General features: G+C 37.8%; 1 protein-coding gene across 4 annotated transcripts in view; it reads left to right on the top strand.

Moving 5' to 3' along the window:
* ARHGAP24 (Rho GTPase activating protein 24) overlaps positions 1–18,037 on the top strand; it is a 526,450-nt gene that overhangs the window by 456,226 nt on the left and 52,187 nt on the right. For all 4 annotated transcript variants that reach the window (XM_030915931.1, XM_030915930.1, XM_030915932.1 and 1 more), the window contains one exon: positions 9,919–10,126. In XM_030915931.1, the coding sequence (XP_030771791.1) occupies positions 9,919–10,126 (208 nt within the window). The remainder of the gene's footprint in view (positions 1–9,918; positions 10,127–18,037) is intronic.

Raw genomic sequence — 18,037 nt, 5'->3', positions numbered from 1 at the left:
CTCATATTTTTATAGGTCTATAGGGATTTTCTGAATACCATAGGATTGCATCATTGATAGAGAAATTAACAATGACAGAAATTTTTAAAGGCTCAGGGACTAATTGCTTAAAAGATAGTTTCCTCTTCTAGTTCCCCAGCCCATCAGAAACTAAACTGGTTCTATCCAAACACAACTCTTCGGAGTTACTGCTGTTCATTTGTAACATGAGATGTTTGGAGGATTACTAATCTATCTTTAAATGCCTTTTATTTTATTTTATTTTTTTTTTTTGGCCTTTGCCACCTTTCCGTCTCCCATAGAATCCCTGTGAACACACTGCTGTTCCCGATGCCTTCCTCCCTTTCTCCTTAAATACCAAGCGGAGAAGGCAGTGCCTGGGAAGAACAGTCCCATGGACTGGCAAATGGCCAACACCGAGTAAGGCACAGCTTCCATCTCTCCTCTCCTGGGGGGCTATTTTTAAAGGCTGTCCTTTTCTCTGCAAAGCCTTAGTAGTTTGGGGAATGTCCAGCATTTGAACCAGGATGAAGAGTTTTTTTATTTACAAAGCTGTATTCTGCTTTCTGTCGAAAGGAGAAAGGAGAGGAGGTGCAGGAAGCATTCAGCGGTTTTACGCTTCCTTTCCATTCTCTGGAGCCCGCTGCATTCCAGGCTCTCTCTGTTCAAGGGCTGCGTGCCCACAGTTCTGCAGTGGGGCCCTGGGAGCACAGGCGCTCAGCTGCTGCAGCCCCAACCCGCCGCCACCTTGCTCTGCTGCACTCATCACTCAGGGCAGCAGCAGCATGACGCACAGGGGTTTTACATCTTTATTGAAGGTCTGACCTTGAAAAGAATGAACTCGTCTCTCAATTCTGGGTTCCTAAAACCATGCCACCTTAAGAAGAGTGTGTTCTTTTGTGCTTTATTTAATTTCCTGGGTACTCAAGTGTTTCAAGAAGTGGCCTGGGTTTCTGCGTTCCTCTCCCAAGCCTGTCCGAGAGAATCAGCTTAAGTCATTTTAAGGAACGCAATAAGAAGAATGTTTGAAGCCAGGAAAAATGCCCAGAGGTTAAAAAAAAAAAAAATGTTGACGTGGCTACTTTTCCTGATCCACATGTAAAACTTGTTTTGTTTTGTTTTGTTTCCTTTTTCTTTTTCTTTTTTCTTTTTTTTTTTTTTTTTTTTTTTTTAGTGTTGTCAAAAGTAGCCCAACAGCAGAGGAGACATGCTGCATTTCCAGCGGTTTTGGAAATGCTGTCAGGATAAAGTGTGGCGCTCAGTAAAAGTTTCCAGAGGCCTGGTTACATTAGAGCTTGCATGTTGTGCAAGCTGAAACTCACCTCTCAGAGCACCTTTCTCTTCCAGACCTCTTCTGTTCTTTGCTACCCTTTCATCTCTCACTCTTTGTTTGGGTACTAATTGAGGTCACTGAAAATGATTTCCCAGTGGTTCGAAAATTCCAGGAACCAAGAAACATCTATTAGGCAGGAAACTGGGGATTGTAGGGCTTTGAATTTATGTTCCGTTGAGATAAAGATTATAAGTGAATTTTTTACCCTGTTGATTTTGAAACTACAATTTTTCTTTCCTTCTATAATAAGACTATTGGCAGTATAACCAATCCTTTGATTACCTGGGAATGTATAACACCAGAGTCTGAGCACTTGGATCTAGTCATAAGAGGCTAGATTCCTTGATTGTTGTGATCCCAGGATGCTAAATTAGATTTTTAAAGTCCGACTCTATCTTGATTTTTTCATGAACTGCTCCCTTCTTGGAGATAAGTGATCATCAGGTCCTCAGTGGCTTTTCCTACACAGCAAACGCTTGGTGATCATGTACCATAGTTTCTTCTTTATGTCCTTCGAAATCCGTTTCCATTTCCATCACCTTCACTCTTTGTGCCTTTATTGCTCCATGTATGCAACTTACTTTAACCTAGTAGCTTTTCAAGACAGCATTCATCCTCACCTCTGTGCACCCCCAGCACTCTTCACAAATTCCTACAACACACAAGCCATCTTGTGAAACAGTTCCCTATCTGTATTTCTAAAACAGTGCTGTCAAGCAACTTTACACAGCTCAAAAGATTTTTATGATCCCCTGTTGCTCACAGGAGGAAGTCCTATTTCAAGTAACTATAAAGGCCCTCCGACAAATCCTAACAATTCCCTGGAGTATAAGCCCCCTGATTCCCCAGACTGTTTCATCCTTTCTCCCAAACACATGTCCTACACCACTTCTTCATGTTTCTTCACTTTGTTTCCTCCACTGTGATGTTTTCTTCTCCATTGTCTGTCCCAACTTTATGCTCTCTTCAAAGCATCACTGGCTCTAATTTCTTCAGCAAGCTTTCTCTGTTTAACAATTATATGCTCCTAACTCTATAGCTCTTATGTTTTATTTTATTTGTATTTATTTGTTTGTTTGTTTTGAGATAGAGTCTCATTCTGTCATCAAGGCTGAAGTGCAGAGGTGCAGTCTCGGTTCACTGCAAACTTCACCTCCCGGGTTCAAGTGATTCTCCTAGCTCAGCCTCCTGAGTAGCTGGGATTACAGGTACCCACCACCATACCCAGCTAATTTTTGTATTTTTAGTAGAGATGGGATTTCATCACATTGGCCAGGTTGGTCTCAAACTCCTGACCTCAAGTAATCCTACCACCTTGGCCTCCCAAAGTGCTGGGATTATAGGCACAAGCCACTGCACCCAGCCTACAGCCCTTATATTTTACATATGCTGATTCTTGGCCACTGTATCCTCATAGCCACCTTGAGGTGCTTTATACACGTTTGTAATGTACACACATGCACACACACACATGTTTATTCCCAAAGTGGAGAATGGCAATAGATCTGTTCAATGAGTGATTCAAGACTGATTATAAATCAGTGAGGTTCAATGTTACTATCTCTCTATTCCCACGAGTCCATAGGCAATAGAATGTCTTTACAGTGGTGGTGGACAAGACCAACATCCTCTTTAAAATGTATTGTATGTTATATATGTTGTAATCACATTTATGAAAATGGATTTGTCCAACAAAATACCACCATCCAAATCTATATAATTTTAAAATGTGTATAAATGACTAGCTCATTAATTCATATATCAATGTTTTATGGAGCCTCTCCCAAGTGGTGCTGGGAATGAGAAGGTAAACAAACAGATTGTCTCAAATCTATGAATTCACAGACTCTTTGGGAATAACAAAACATAAATAATTACTTTGTGATAAGCAATACACCAAATTAGCTATTAAGTTGGAGGTGCCCCTGAACAAAAGGCTGACCACAGGCTCCTGTGGAAACCCAGTGATTCACATAAACTAAAGGAAATCGGGTTTGGTCTTTGAAAGTTACAAAAAGACATTTTCTCCTATGTGATACTAAGATAATGGTGAGAATGCCTTGGAAAAATTATGTTTGAATTGAATTAATATAACATAGTGAAAAATGAAAGACTTTTAGAATCATATGGAGCTGTGTTTGTATCCCAAATCTGCCACTTTCTAGATGTGTGACCTCAGACAGGTCACCTACCATCTTCAAATCTGTTTCCCTGTTTATAGAAAAGGGACCCTCTTGTAGGATGTCTGTGAATGCCAAATAAAGAAATACATGCAACTTGCCTGACTTGGAACCTAGTGTCTATAATTGCTCCACTGGTCAAAGACCTAGTCCACTGGGTCGCTATGTACACCTTCTAACACTTTCTTAATCTTTCCTGGCCTTTATTATTTTCCTTCCTTCCCCCCTCTGACCTTGAAAAGGGTAAAGGTTCTACCAACATTCACTGGTTATGATAGTCCTTGAGCTCCTTGGAGTAAAGGCTTTCTATCTATATAATATTTTGTGGCTGCTTAGAAAGTTGGTGACAGAGTGAAGTAAGCTTTGCCTGGCTTTGTTTCTTAGTTCTGTACTAAAATGGATGTATTTTACTTTGATTTGCCCATTTACTATGGGTGAATATTCATTTTAATGGAAAATTCTTGCCATCCTGGTGATACCAGGATTTATCCTGCTAGCAGAGTTGCAGTAAGCAGAGGATAAGTCAAGGCAAATTCCCATTGTGGCTGAGTATGTGATCTATAGACAAGAAGGAATAAGGAACCCAAAATTAATGGCACAACTCAAGAACTGTCAATGAGTTTCATTTGACATTGAAATTATTCATTTATTTTCTATTTTGGGGAGGTAAAGTGTTTTGTTTCCATGCATGCATTTATTCCATAAATGTTTATGGGGCATCTGTGTGTCACCCATCTTGATAAGTTCCAGGGACATAAACAAAAGGCCTCGACTATGGTAAAATAGAATTAAAGCTTTGGAGTCCTTTACACCTGGTACCAATCCCAGTGTGGGCCTTGTGTCTGTGGCACCTTGCCTAAACCTCTCCGAAACTCATAGGATAGATATACAGTATGTAACTGCTTTCTAATACTTATAATAATAATAATAAATGTAAAACAATTATTTCATTATAATAAATGTAAAAGTAAACTCCTCTTTTTACTAGTCCAGCACAGGTTAGGCTTCTTAATAAATAATTTCCATGCAAAATGTTAAGGAATAAAGAAACATATCAAGCTTTGGGTCTAGGGTAGGGGATGAGGCAATGGAATGTCAGTAAAGACTTGACACAGGAGATGTATGAGTTGACTCTTACAGGATAAGGTTTCCTACGCTGACTTACAAAGGCAGGACCTACCTTCTAGAAGGAAGCATGAAGACATGACAAGCAATACATAGTTCAGCACAGTTTGAGAGCATATTGTTTGTGAGGAAGCAAAAGAAATGAGAGTGGAGATGTCACAGTGCCTGGCACACAATGGATACCACCTAACATTGTTGACTGAATGGAGGATAAAGAGGCTGAGATCAGCTTGTGGGGACTTTATTTCATAAAAAGGAATGTGGTTGCAAAGACAGGCCGGTGGGCACCATTGGAAGAGGTGAAGCAGAAGAGTGGCATGATCCAACTGAAATATTATGAAGTCCACCATGGCAGCACTTGGCTGGATTGGGAACTCTGTTCTTCAAAAAATCATAGAAGAAATACTGAATATCTAACCTAATGCAGTGGTAAGGAGCTTGGAGGCGATCAGCATGGTGATTAAATGAGTAGCTTGAAGGAAAGAGGAATGTAGGTTGATTCTCAGATGGCACTTCAATGTTTTGGGGGAATAGCTTGTATGTACTGATAACCAAAATTAGGATTAAAGGACACAGAACAGGTTTTTAAAAAGAGATGACTTATTCAGCTTTAGAAATTTTGAGTTTGAAAATGTTTGAGCTATCCCTATTGAGAGTTCTCCTGGGCACCCAGAAATCCAATGCTGGATATTATAGCAATAGCCCAAATTGAGATGCAAACCTGAAAATAATTAATATGTAGTGAAATTAAGTGGAGTCTAGTAGAGTAACTGTATCAGGTTAAGTAAAAACGGAGCTGAGGACAGAACCCAGACAACTATAAGAGTATAGTAGTTAGCATAGTCAAGAAAGAGACTGAGAACGGCATTGAGAGGCAAAAATCATGTAACATGTGAAGTGTCAGGAAGAAGGAGACTGACAGTTTTAAAGGGAGTGAGACATGAAGTAATACAAACAACAAATTTGGCTGTCAATGATTTGGCAACTAGGAAGTTATTGGTGACCGTAGAAAAAGCCATTTTATTGTTATAACTGGGTCAGATACCAAATTGCAAAAGTTAGAAAGTGGATGGAAAATGATGAAAAGGAGACAGAGTCACATACTTCACTGGGAATTGAGAAGCAAAGAGAATATGTAGTTACAGGGCACAGAGTCGAAGAAGGTTTAGATTCATCTTTGCTTATTTATTTTCAGGAAGAATGAAATATGAATGTATTTATAGCATCACAGTCATTCACTTCACAGGCAGCCTCTAGCTATTGGCTCTATAAATCACATGTAAAGGGGGACCCTCACAAACCCTGAAGGCTGTGGCAGTTTCTCTCTTGCTTGTTCCACTGGAAGCAACCACCTACCAGTATAATAAATTCACCTGTGTGATTTACTTTCTCAATCCAGTGAAAAGTCACATCCTGGGTGATGTTTTATGACACACCAATGTACTTTCACATGGAGGAGAGGTAGGCGTGATATTCATCGCCGCCCACAAATGCTGGGGACGGTTTTGTCAGAGTGTGTGAAAACTTGCTGGGAGTTTAAGTGGACGTAGCTGGAACTGTTCGCGTGACCCACATCCCAGGGAGTATTGTTAATAATCTACTAGTCGCTGTGTCCTTTCTTCATGCTGTTAGCTGGGGGTAGCACATGACCTTCGTGCTTTTGTGTTAATTTTAAAATTTGAAGTTTCACTGCTCCCTCAAGGAAATTTTTAAATAAATCTGTATTTTTTTTTAATGATTTTTTTCCCATCAATAGCTTTCCTCCCAAGGAGGATTCTTATGCAGAAGGGCAATCCACATCTACCATTTTAAGCCAGAAATATTTGGCACACTCTATTTCCAGTGCTACAGAATGGGGAGTATACGTCTATTAAAATTCTTTACTCATTCTTTGCAAGACCAGTTCTACAGCAGAAAACGCATTTTCCGACAGGGATTTGAAACCATATATACATGTTGTCTACATGCTTTAAAACTTTTTTACGTATTATACTGCTATATTAAGGCCACCAGCTTTATAAACAGGCAGTTGCTTTGGGGGACAGCATGCTCATTGAAGCTCCAGAGTATTTTCCTTCTCTTTTATTTCTGACCTCCCGCAACTCCCAATTTACATTTTCTCAGCACAAATCATTGATCCTAATGTGATGGGAGGAATTGAGGTCAGAAAGCTAATAAATGGCAGCTGTCTTCCTCCATTGCTGTTTTCAGCCATTGTGCATACTACACAGTATTGTGTAATAGACACTGAGTGGCTCTGATATCCCACTGTGTCAAACAAGCCTTAGCTCCACCATTTACTGCTGTGTGACATTTGGCAAGTTACTTGACCTTTCTGTGCTTCAAGCTCCTCCTCCTTAAAATGCAAGGAATGGTGGTGCCTGCCTCACAAGGTGTTATGAGTTTTTAAATGAGAGAAATGCAGGTAAACTGCTTGTAACATGCCTGGCATATGTAAGTACAGCTTAGCTATTATCACTTTTTAAAAGCACAAAAAAGGTACATGGTTTTACTCGGTTGTAGAATGTACTAATATTTTTAATTACTAGAAAATGAGGACTCACGATTGTGATTAAATAAATAAGAAAAGGACTGATATTCAGGAATGAGCAAAGATTTTAAAGCTAAATAAATCTGAATTTATTTCATCTCAAATTGTTTCATCTCTCTGAGCCCCAATTTTCCGTGTAAAAAAGGGAGAATGATAGTTACCTTACGTGTTTCTTATAAAGATGAGAGAATATTGTGAGGGACTCAGAGTATAATAAATACTTAATGAATTTAAGTTTCTTGCTATAGCTTTAAATTCTTATTTTATTATAAAGGCAAACCTGCATGTACAAGAAAGTAAAAAGGAAACCAAATACACATCTAAAGCAAAACACCCCTTTCTTTATTGCTTCCTTGAGTTGTTGGGAAAAGAAAAAAATTCCTGAAAGCTTTGAGAAAAGAATGTTTGACTGTTTTTCATTACTGTATAAACCCAAATTTTGGAAGTTTTGTTCATGTTTGTAGCACACAGTCATTGAATTGCAACATCTTTAGTAGATTTTCTGTTGGATTTGGAGAGAACCCTTAGGTAATATATTTATCAATCAAAAGCAAAAATTCAAAGTAAAAAAAAAAAATCACACATACATAAAATTTATTTCCAAATGTCAACATATTATTTTCTTAAATGATCTGTAAGTCTTCTAAAAGGCTATTTACTTAATTTTGGCAGGATATAGTTCAAACACTAGAGGCAAATAAGCATGACGTTTGTTTTCAAAGCCCTCCACAGAAAGGGTCTATATTCTCCAACATAGCCAATTTGTAAACCTTATTATTAAAACACTAGAATATCTCCAAAAATTGTTATTACCATTGAATGGATTAGAATTTTGTTTTGCTGAAGGAATAGAAAACTGGCTTAAACGCACATCAGCTTGTTTTTCTCACATTAAAAGCTATCTGGACAAAGGTGCGGCCAGTATTGGATCAGTAGTTCAATAAATTCAGCCTCAGCATGTCTGTTAATCTTTTAGCCTTTCCCTTGTGATTGTTGCCTAATGGACGAAAGATGACTATAACAAGAGCCAGTATCATGCCCAAGTGGAAGACAGGCAAAAGGAGTGATTGACAATTACAGATGCTTTTCCTTTTCATCAAGAAGAGCAAGTCTTCCTAAAGGCTACAAGAAGACTTATTGACCAGGACTATGCCACGTGACCACCCCTCTGCAAGGGAAGTGGAAGAAGTATTTAATTTTCCAGGTTCTACAATGGAAATGTCAAGGGAGAAGGGGGTGTGAGTGTCTGTTGGAGTTGGAGAATAATGTTTGATACACCATTATCAAGGAACTATTTGTTCTAAAGTCTACAAACCAAGCTAACTAGACCGGTTTTCTGCTCTAATCTTACTGCCCTTAGAAAACACTATTTCTAATTCTGCTTTATACACTTGAATATTGACATTGGGTTACTCAGCATTATTTCCTAAATGGAATATATGTATTTCATTAGTGCTAAATTTTATACCAGTTGTAGAATAGTTGTGTTTCCTGTTATCGTTTCTACCTGAGCTAAGAATATTTTCTTTGGTAACAATTCTTTATTGCTTGAAATGTGACAGTTTTGCACTACTGAATCCATAAAGACATTATGTTACAGGTGGGGGGGCAAAGCATCTGTTGGTATGGTCAAATCCTTAACCTAATGGCTGTTAAATAATTCCCCACACATTCTGAAGTCTTACCTAATTTCAACATGCACCACTTACTTTTCTTCCCCTTTTATGAAACTCCTTAGACCATTACAATAATTTCATGATATTCATTCCATCTGGGAACATTGGAGTCACATTTACTTTGGCTGTTTTCCCCTCCTTTCTCATAGGTTGATAATTTTTACCAAACTACTACCTAATATTAATATATTTCAAAAATATCATCTCTTAATTAGTGAAGTACTGAGGATGAAATAGTGGTTGTTTTTGGCCCCGGTGTATACACCAAGGAATGTATGGTTTGTAGGTATTGTAAAATCATTAATAAATCTATCTAAAACTTGGCCTGCTTTTTACTGCCACCATGTACTGCCAATTCTAAACAATGTACTTGTTTACAATACCCTACCTGTTAGGGCAAGTCACTATGGTCCCACCTCTCCACTTTTAGTATGCTCTGCTTTGTAAATTTCAATTTTTCACTTTCAAATAAGTTAATAGTTTAAGACATGCAAACAGTGTCTGAAATATTTTGTATGGGAGAAAATTCAGGGTTTCTTTTCCTGGTTTTATCACCTTGATTATAGTCATAGCATCACAACTTGAGTAAAAACAAAAGGGGTAAAAGGAAATAGGATTTAAGTGCAAATTGGACATAAATATAAAACTGTAATAAAGGTAGAATTTGACTATTTTCTGCAGCATATTTCTGCTTTTAAGCTATTGAATACCATTTCTTTCCTAAAAGGAAAAAAAAAAAAATGAAAACCCCAAACTCAAGTTATATTTATTACAGTTTTTCTTATTTCAAAATGGATATCTCAAACTCTGTATTTCTATTTTGGTTTTGGGCTAAACATAGAATACAAGAAAGGGACAGCATAAGGTAAATTCATACCATTTGAGGAATTGCATATAATGAATTTGATTGTATAATAATGTGAAATACTGAATGTTAAGTGCTTGCTAGCATTCCAATCTTTGTTTTTCTGTTATATTGAATTAAAACAACAACAACAACAAAGTGGGAAGAGATAAATTTTTCAAGTTCACTGTGATCCTTTACTTTTTTAGGCATTTTTGGACAGAAACTGGAGGATACTGTTCGTTATGAGAAGAGGTACGGAAACCGTCTGGCTCCGATGTTGGTGGAGCAGTGCGTGGACTTTATCCGACAAAGGGGGCTGAAAGAAGAGGGTCTCTTTCGACTGCCAGGCCAGGCTAATCTTGTTAAGGAGCTCCAAGATGCCTTTGACTGTGGGGAGAAGCCATCATTTGACAGGTAGAGTCACACTTTTACTAACCATCTTCACTGAGAAATTCAGACTGAACTGACAGGGTGCAGTGAGCTGAGGAGGCATAACCTTGATTGATGTGTCAACAGTTTGCGACATAGATTATTTGCCTGCAGGAGTTTGCATTGTTTCTATTACGTTACAAAGTCAAAAATTTGGCACCTTAGATATCTTTCTCTTCCATACTTTCCATCTTAAAACATTCTTTTTTGTTCTTTTTCTTTGGTACTAAAGTAAAACTGTATTAAACTTTTGCACTGGAAAAAGTGAACTTATAAAATAGGATTCTTCTCATTTAATTTTTTTAAATTCTTTCCATTAAGGAACAATAAAAGTATTCTGAGTAGAGATTGAAATATTTGCAATGTAATTTAAAATAAGTATTTCAATAATAACAAAAGCATTATATTTTTAAATATCTAACTCTACTTTAATCTAGAATAGTTTTACAGGGAAACAAGGAGAAGTACAGCATGGTGAAAATAAAAGAATAATGGCAGCCCCAGAAAAGAAAATCTAAAGCATTCCTAACTCCACAAATTAAGAGTTAATCATAGCTAATATTTTGTGAATTATCTTCTTCTCTTTACTTTTTAAAAGCTTAGTAGAAAAAGTAAAATTTCATCTTAATATTATCAACATTATATACCAGAAATGTTTCCATATTAATAGTTGAAAAATACCCATTTATTCTAATATATTTTAACTTAACATTTTATCATTAACTTCTGTAAGTCTCTTTTTAAATATCTAATATTTCACTCTACAGGTATATTATTCACAACTATTTCAACATTGTTGGACATTTACATTATGACATTTTCATTATTATAAATATTATTGTAGTGGATATACATTTGCATAAATACTTTCTATTTTTGGATTACTTAGGATAAATTCTCAGCATTGGAATTTTTGGATAAGAGGAATCCTGACACTTGAAAATTAAAAATAGCCTACTGTCTTAGTCCATTCAGGCCGTCATAACAAAATATCATAAATGGAGTGGTTTATAAACAAAATTTATTTCTGAAAATTCACAGTCAAGGCACTGGCAAATCTGTGTCTGATGAGGACTTGATATCAGTTCATCGATGGTACCTTTTCACTGTGCCCTCAGATGGTGGAAAGTACAGGGCAGCTCTCTCTGGGGCCACTTTTTGTTAATTTTATTATACTTTGAGTTCTGGGATTCACGTGCAGAACATGCAGGTTTGTTACATAGGTATACACGTGCCGTGGTGGTTTGCTGCACCCATCAACCTGTCATCTACATTGGGTATTTCTCCTAATGTTATCCCTCCCCTTGCCCCCGCACCCCCCAACAGGCCCTGGTGTGTGATGTTCCCCTCCCTGTGTCCATGTGTTCTCATTGCACAACTCCCACTTATGAGTGAGAACATGCGGTGTTTGGTTTTCTGTTCCTGTGTTAATTTGCTGAGAATGACTGTTTCCAACTTCATCCATGTCACTGCAAATGACATGGCCTCTTCCTTTTTTTATGGCTGCATAGTATTCCATGGTGTACATGTGCCACATTTTCTTAATCCAGTCTATCATTGATGGGCATTTGGGTTGGTTCCAAGTCTTTGCTATTGTGAACAGTGCTGCAATAAACATACGTGTGCATGTCTTTATAGGAGAATGATTTATAATCCTTTAGGTATATATACCCACTAATGGGATTGCTGGGTCAAATAGTATTTCTGGTTCTAGATCCTTGAGGAATCACCACACGGTCTTCCACAATGGTTGAGCTAATTTACATACCCACCAACAGTGTAAAAGTGTTCCTATTTCTCTGCATCCTCTCCAGCACCTGTTGTTTCCTGACTTTTTAATGATCATCATTCTAACTGGCATGAGATGGTATCTCCTTGTGGTTTTGATTTGCATTTCTCTAATGACCAGTGATGATGAGCTTTTTTTCATATGTTTGTTGGCCACATCAATGTCTTCTTTTGAGAAGTGTCTGTTCATTTCCTTCATCCACTTTTTGATGGGATTGTTTGTTTTTTTCTTGTAAATTTGTTTAAGTTCCTTGTAGATTCTGGATATTAGCCCTTTGTCAGATGGATAGATTGCAAAAATTTTCCCCCATTCTGTAGGTTGCCTGTTCACTCTGATGATAGTTTCTTTTGCTGTGCAGAAGCTCTTTAGTTTAATAAGATACCATTTGTCAAATGTGGGTTTTGTTGCCATTGCTCTGGTGTTTTAGTCATGAAGTCTTTGTCTGAGGCCTCTTTTTAAAAAAATGTCTAGACACAAATTCAATGAGTTGTAGATATAAACCCAACTTGTGACCGTGGGTAATAACAAAGCACAGTTTAGTTATAATTATGAAAATCATGAAATCAGAATGCAAAAGAAAGCCTTTATAAAGATGAACTTTATGAATGATGACGTGAATATCATCATTAAAGATGGCTTAGTTTTCTTTTTTTCTTCTTCTTCTTCTTTTTTTTTTTTTTTTTTTTGAGATGGAGCTTCGCTCTTGTTGCCCAGGCTGGAGTGCAATGGCACGATCTCGGCTCACCACAACCTCCACCTCCTGGATTCAAGCGATTCTCCTGCTTCAGCCTCCTGAGTAGCTGGGATTACAGGCATGTGCCAACATGCCTGGCTAATTTTGTATTTTTAGTAGAGATGGGGTTTCTCCATGTTGGTCAGGCTGGTCTCGAAGTGCCGAGCTCAGGTGATCCACCCGACTCAGCCTCCCAAAGTGCTGGGATTACAGGCGTGAGCCACCATGCCTGACCTTTTTCTTTTTTTGAAACAGAGTCTTGCTCTGTCGCCACACACTGGAGTGCAATAGCATGATCTCAGCTCACTGCAACCTCCACCTCACTGGTTCAAGCCATTCTCCTGCCTCAGCCTCCAGAGTAGCTGGGATTACAGGCATGTGCCACCATGCCTGGCCATTTTTTTTGTATTTTTTTTTTGTTGAGATGGGGTTTTACCATGTTGGCCAGGCTGGTCTCAAGGCCTAGGTTTCTATATGTCTCAAGGTCTGCTTTGTATTTAGAATAAATAGTGCAACGAGTGTAAATAACAAACAAAATAGCATTACATATGAAAAGGGCTGGTCACGGTGGCTCATGCCTATAATCCCAGAATTTGGGGAGGCTGTGAGGTGGGAGGATCACGAGGTCAGGAGTTTGGGAGGCCAAGGTGGGAGGATCACGAGGTCAGGAGTTCGAAACCAGCCTGGCCAACGTGGTGAAACCCTGTCTCTACTAAAAATACAAAAATTAGTCAGGCGTGATGGCAGGTGCCTGTAATCCCAGCTTCTCAGGAAGCTGAGGCAGGAGAATCTCTTGAACCCGGGAGGCAGAGGTTGCAGTGAGCAGAGATCAGGCCACTGTACTCCAGCCTGGGCAACAGGGCGAGACTCCATCTCAAAAAAAAAAAAAAAAATTATAAGATGAAAAGAAACATTTTAAAAATTACTAGAGACCTTAATATTTAAAATAAACGTATAATTTGTCCTTTTCCTTTATAAAGTAAAAAATAATTTACTATTCTGTATTAGTCTGTTTTCATGCTGCTGACAAAGATATACCTGAGACTGGGTAATTTATATAGGATAAAGGTTTAATTAATAACTTACAGTTCCACGTGGCTGAGGAGGCCTCACAATCATGGCAGAAGGCAAGGAGGATCAAGTCGCATCTTATGTGGATGTTGGCAGGCAAAAAGAGGGAGCTTATGCAAGGAAAACTCTTGATTTTAAAACCATCAGATCTTGTGAGACTCATTCACTATCATGAGAACAGCTTGGGAAAGACCTGCCCCATGATTCAATCACCTCCCACCAGGGTCCTCCCATGACACGTGGGAATTGTGGGAATTACAATTCAAGATGAGATCTGGGACACAGCCAAACCATATCATATTCCTTCATTTTTAAGGTTTTATTTTTATTTATTTATTTATTTTTATTATTATAAATATATGTCTTCTGTTTCACTTTTTTCAATTTTTATTTTAGAATTGCATGCAGGTTTGTTACAAATGTATATTGTATGATGCTGAGGTTTGGAGCATGAATGAATCCGTAACCCAAGTAGTGAGCATAGTATGCCAATAGGTAGTTTATTTCAACCCTTAGCACCCTCTCTTCCACTCCTCTCTTGTATTCCCCAGTATCTGTTGTTCCCATTTTTATGTCTATGTTTACCCAATGTTTAGTTCCCACTTATAAGTGAGAACATGGGGTATTTGGTTTTCTGTTTCTTCATTAGTTCACTTAGGATAATGGTTTCCAGCTGCATCTATGTTGCAGCAGAGGACATTATTTCATTCTTTTTGATGGTTGCATAGTATTCCATGGTATATGTGTACCACTTTTGCTTTATCCAGTCCACCATTGATGGGCACTTGGGTTGATTTCATGTCTTTACTATTGTGAATAGCACTGAAATGAATACATAGGTGTATGTGTCTTTTTGGTAGAATAATTTATTTTCCTTTGGATATATACTTACTAGTGGGACTGCTGGGTTGAATAGTAAGTTCAGCTATCACTTCCTTGAGAAATCTCCAAATTGCTCTCTACAGTGGCTGAACTGATTTACATTCCCATTAATTGATTAAGTGTTCCCTTTTCTCCTTGGCCTCACCAACACCTGTTTTTGTTTGTTTGTTTGTTTGTTTTTGGCTTTTTAACAAAAGCTGATTACTGTGAGATGATATTTCTTTGTGGTTTTGATTTACATTTCTCTGGTGATGATGAGCATTTTTTCATGTTAGTTGGCATCTTGTATGTCTTCTTTTAAGAAATATCTGTTCATGTCCTTTGCCCCTTTTTTTAATGGTTTGTTTGTTTTTTGGTTTTTGGTTTTTTTGTTTTGTTTTGTTTTGTTTTTGTTGATTTTGCTTGTTGATTTGTTTAAGTTCCTTATAGATTCTGGATATTAGACCTTTGACAGATGCACAGTTTGTGAATATTTTATCACTTTCTGTAGGTTGTCTGTTTACTTCCTTGATAGTTTCTTTTGCTGTGTAGAAGTTCTCTAGTTTAATTAGGTCTCATTTGTCAATTTTTTTGTTGTTGTTGTTGCAATTGCTTTTGAAGACTTGGCCGTACATTTTTTGCCAAGGTCTGGGACATCATTTTAAGAGCATTAATCCTATTCATGAAGGCAGAGCCTTGATCGCCTCCCAAAGGCTCCACCTCCTAATATAATCACAGTGGTGATCAAGTGTCAACATATGAATTTGGGGGAACACAAGCATTCAGACCATAGTACGTACTAAGTGTTATTTCTCTGTGAAAGTGTAGAATTAGTACATGGATAGACACATGGTGAGTACACAAACTGTTGTAGTCTTTGTAAAGCAATTTGATAATATATTTCAGGAGCATTCATGCAGGCAATTCCAATCCCAGAAAAAGATCAGATATGTAGAGCAAACGTAAGTGCAAAGTTGTTTATTACCAATAGTGTAACAGTAAAAACTGAACACCAATTTATTATCTCCCTGTAAGTGTGGTTATCAAATAATGGTGCATTCATATAAGAAAATATTATACAGTTTTAACATTTTAGGACAATTTTAATTACATAATGATAAATGGAAAAATAAAACAGGATCAATTAATTGATTAAAGCCCTGTCTTTTACAAAGTGTATTACAAGTAGTTTATAAGGATTCATAAATTTACTCTGAGAGAAAAAATATAGGTGGAGGTACAGAAATGAATTCAGAACAAGGATCACAGAACAAATTTCCAGACTGCAAATACACTTTTTGCTGAGGAGCCACATCTCTTATTCTATACTTTACAAAGAAAATCAGATCAATAGTTATATAGGTCAGTCCCACCCACAGCATATAAACAATGACTTATGTAGGAGAAATGTTCATTTTTAGTGCCAAAATTAGCAAGAAATATGTCAGTAGGATCCTCATAATAGAATATTGTGTAATGGGATAAGCAACATCCTCTACGAAGAACTTCATGAGACAATAATGAGTTTCAGTGCCCTCTTTTAATATTTATATATGGCTAATTATATGACATTGACATTATTGCAAAACATATTTATTAAAATTGTTTTTCCCTGGGCATTTATAATTTGGTTCTTATAGCAGATTTTTGCTAATGTAGGGGAATTGAGGAATATTTTCTATGTTTTAGGATACCTGTAAGAACAGATGTGCCCTGTAAGCAGTTATCTCCAAATCAAGTTCTTGATAACTATTGGCTGACAATAAAATATTGTCCAAAGTTTATAAAATGTGACCCTACTTATCCCTTTATAAAATGTATGTATTTTTGCATAAAACACACCAATGTATAAACAGACTGAAGAAACCGTTAAAAAAGATGGCCGGGCGCGGTGGCTCAAGCCTGTAATCCCAGCACTTTGGGAGGCCGAGACGGGCGGATCACGAGGTCAGGAGATCGAGACGATCCTGGCTAACACGGTGAAACCCCGTCTCTACTAAAAAATACAAAAAAAAAAAAAAAAAACCTAGCCGGGCGAGGTGGTGGGCGCCTGTAGTCCCAGCTACTTGGGAGGCCCAGGCAGGAGAATGGCGTAAAACCCGGGAGGCGGAGCTTGCAGTGAGCTGAGATCCGGCCACTGCACTCCAGCCCGGGCGACAGAGCAAGACTCCGTCTCAAAAAAAAAAAGTAAATAAATAAATAAATAAAATAAAAATAAAAATAAAAATATTTCTACTGCCAAAAGACTCTATGAGGTGCTGGGTCTTTCAGAAGTCTTAACAGGAGTGTTATACTCACACTCATCATTTGACTTTTTCCTTTAAGCTATGTTTTCCTGTCAGCATCCTTGATTTCCTATGGCCATTTCCTACATTGAGACTCTTTGACCAGTTAGAGATACTGTCTTAGGGCTGACGGAGTTTCTCAAAATTCTACAAAATGAAACAGTTTCCTTTTTAGGTCACGTTGCTCTTGCACTACCTTAACATATGCACAAATAAAATAAGCCAATTAATACATTCAGCATTTGGCTTGAAAACCTCCTTAGCCAGGGCCACAAGTTCACCAGGAATGTTCTCTATGTTCCAAGTCACTGCAATCGATAGTCTTGCTAATTTTTCCAGCACTGTTTAATAAGCATTTACCTTTCTCTAGCCTCTAATGGCAATTATTTTCACTGTTCGCCAAGCTCTTAGTAATAGTTTCCTCACTGGCTGTGCAGACTCTGCCTGGTTCCAATACCAATACCCAAACCATATTTTAGATTTTTGTTGCAGCAGCACCCAATTTCTAGTACCAATGACTGTTTGAGGTATCTATTGCTTCATACCAAACCAATCCAAATGTTTTTAGTTTAAAACAACTTTTTCAGATTCTGCACATGGGCAATGCTCAGCAGAAAGGCTCTGTCTCTGTTCCGCTTGGTATTGGATGCTGCAATTTAGGGCAGCTACCGTATCCTAGAGAGATTTACTGACAAAACAGGTGCCTAAGTTGGGTTGGGTAGAATAGCCAATGACTGTTTGAGTCTCTTGCTTTCTCTTCTCAGTCTTGTATCCTTCAGGGCTCCTCCCTATAGCTGATAGTTGAAACTCTACACCGTGGCTCAGGACTGAAAGATAGTAAGGGTGGAAGCTACAAGACCTTTAAGGGGTAGGCCCAGAACTGATGCGATGTCATATCCACTGCATACGCTTCATCAATGGCAAATCATGAGACCAAATCGGCTTAAAAAGGAGAGAAAGCTGACTCTACTTCTTGATAGAAGTAATGTTATGGATATATAAGGATGAGAGAAATTATCAACAGTCACCTTTGTGAACAATCTACCTTATTCATTCATTCAACAAATAATTTAGGAATGTTAACTATGTGTTAGACACTGTTCTAGATGAAAGAGACAAGGTGCATTCTCTTCTGGGGTTTGCATTACGAGTCATAG

This window comes from Rhinopithecus roxellana, chromosome 2 (genome assembly GCF_007565055.1).
Source record: "Rhinopithecus roxellana isolate Shanxi Qingling chromosome 2, ASM756505v1, whole genome shotgun sequence".
Classification (NCBI taxonomy): Eukaryota; Metazoa; Chordata; class Mammalia; order Primates; family Cercopithecidae; genus Rhinopithecus; species Rhinopithecus roxellana.
This window is presented reverse-complemented; position numbering and strand designations above follow the sequence as displayed.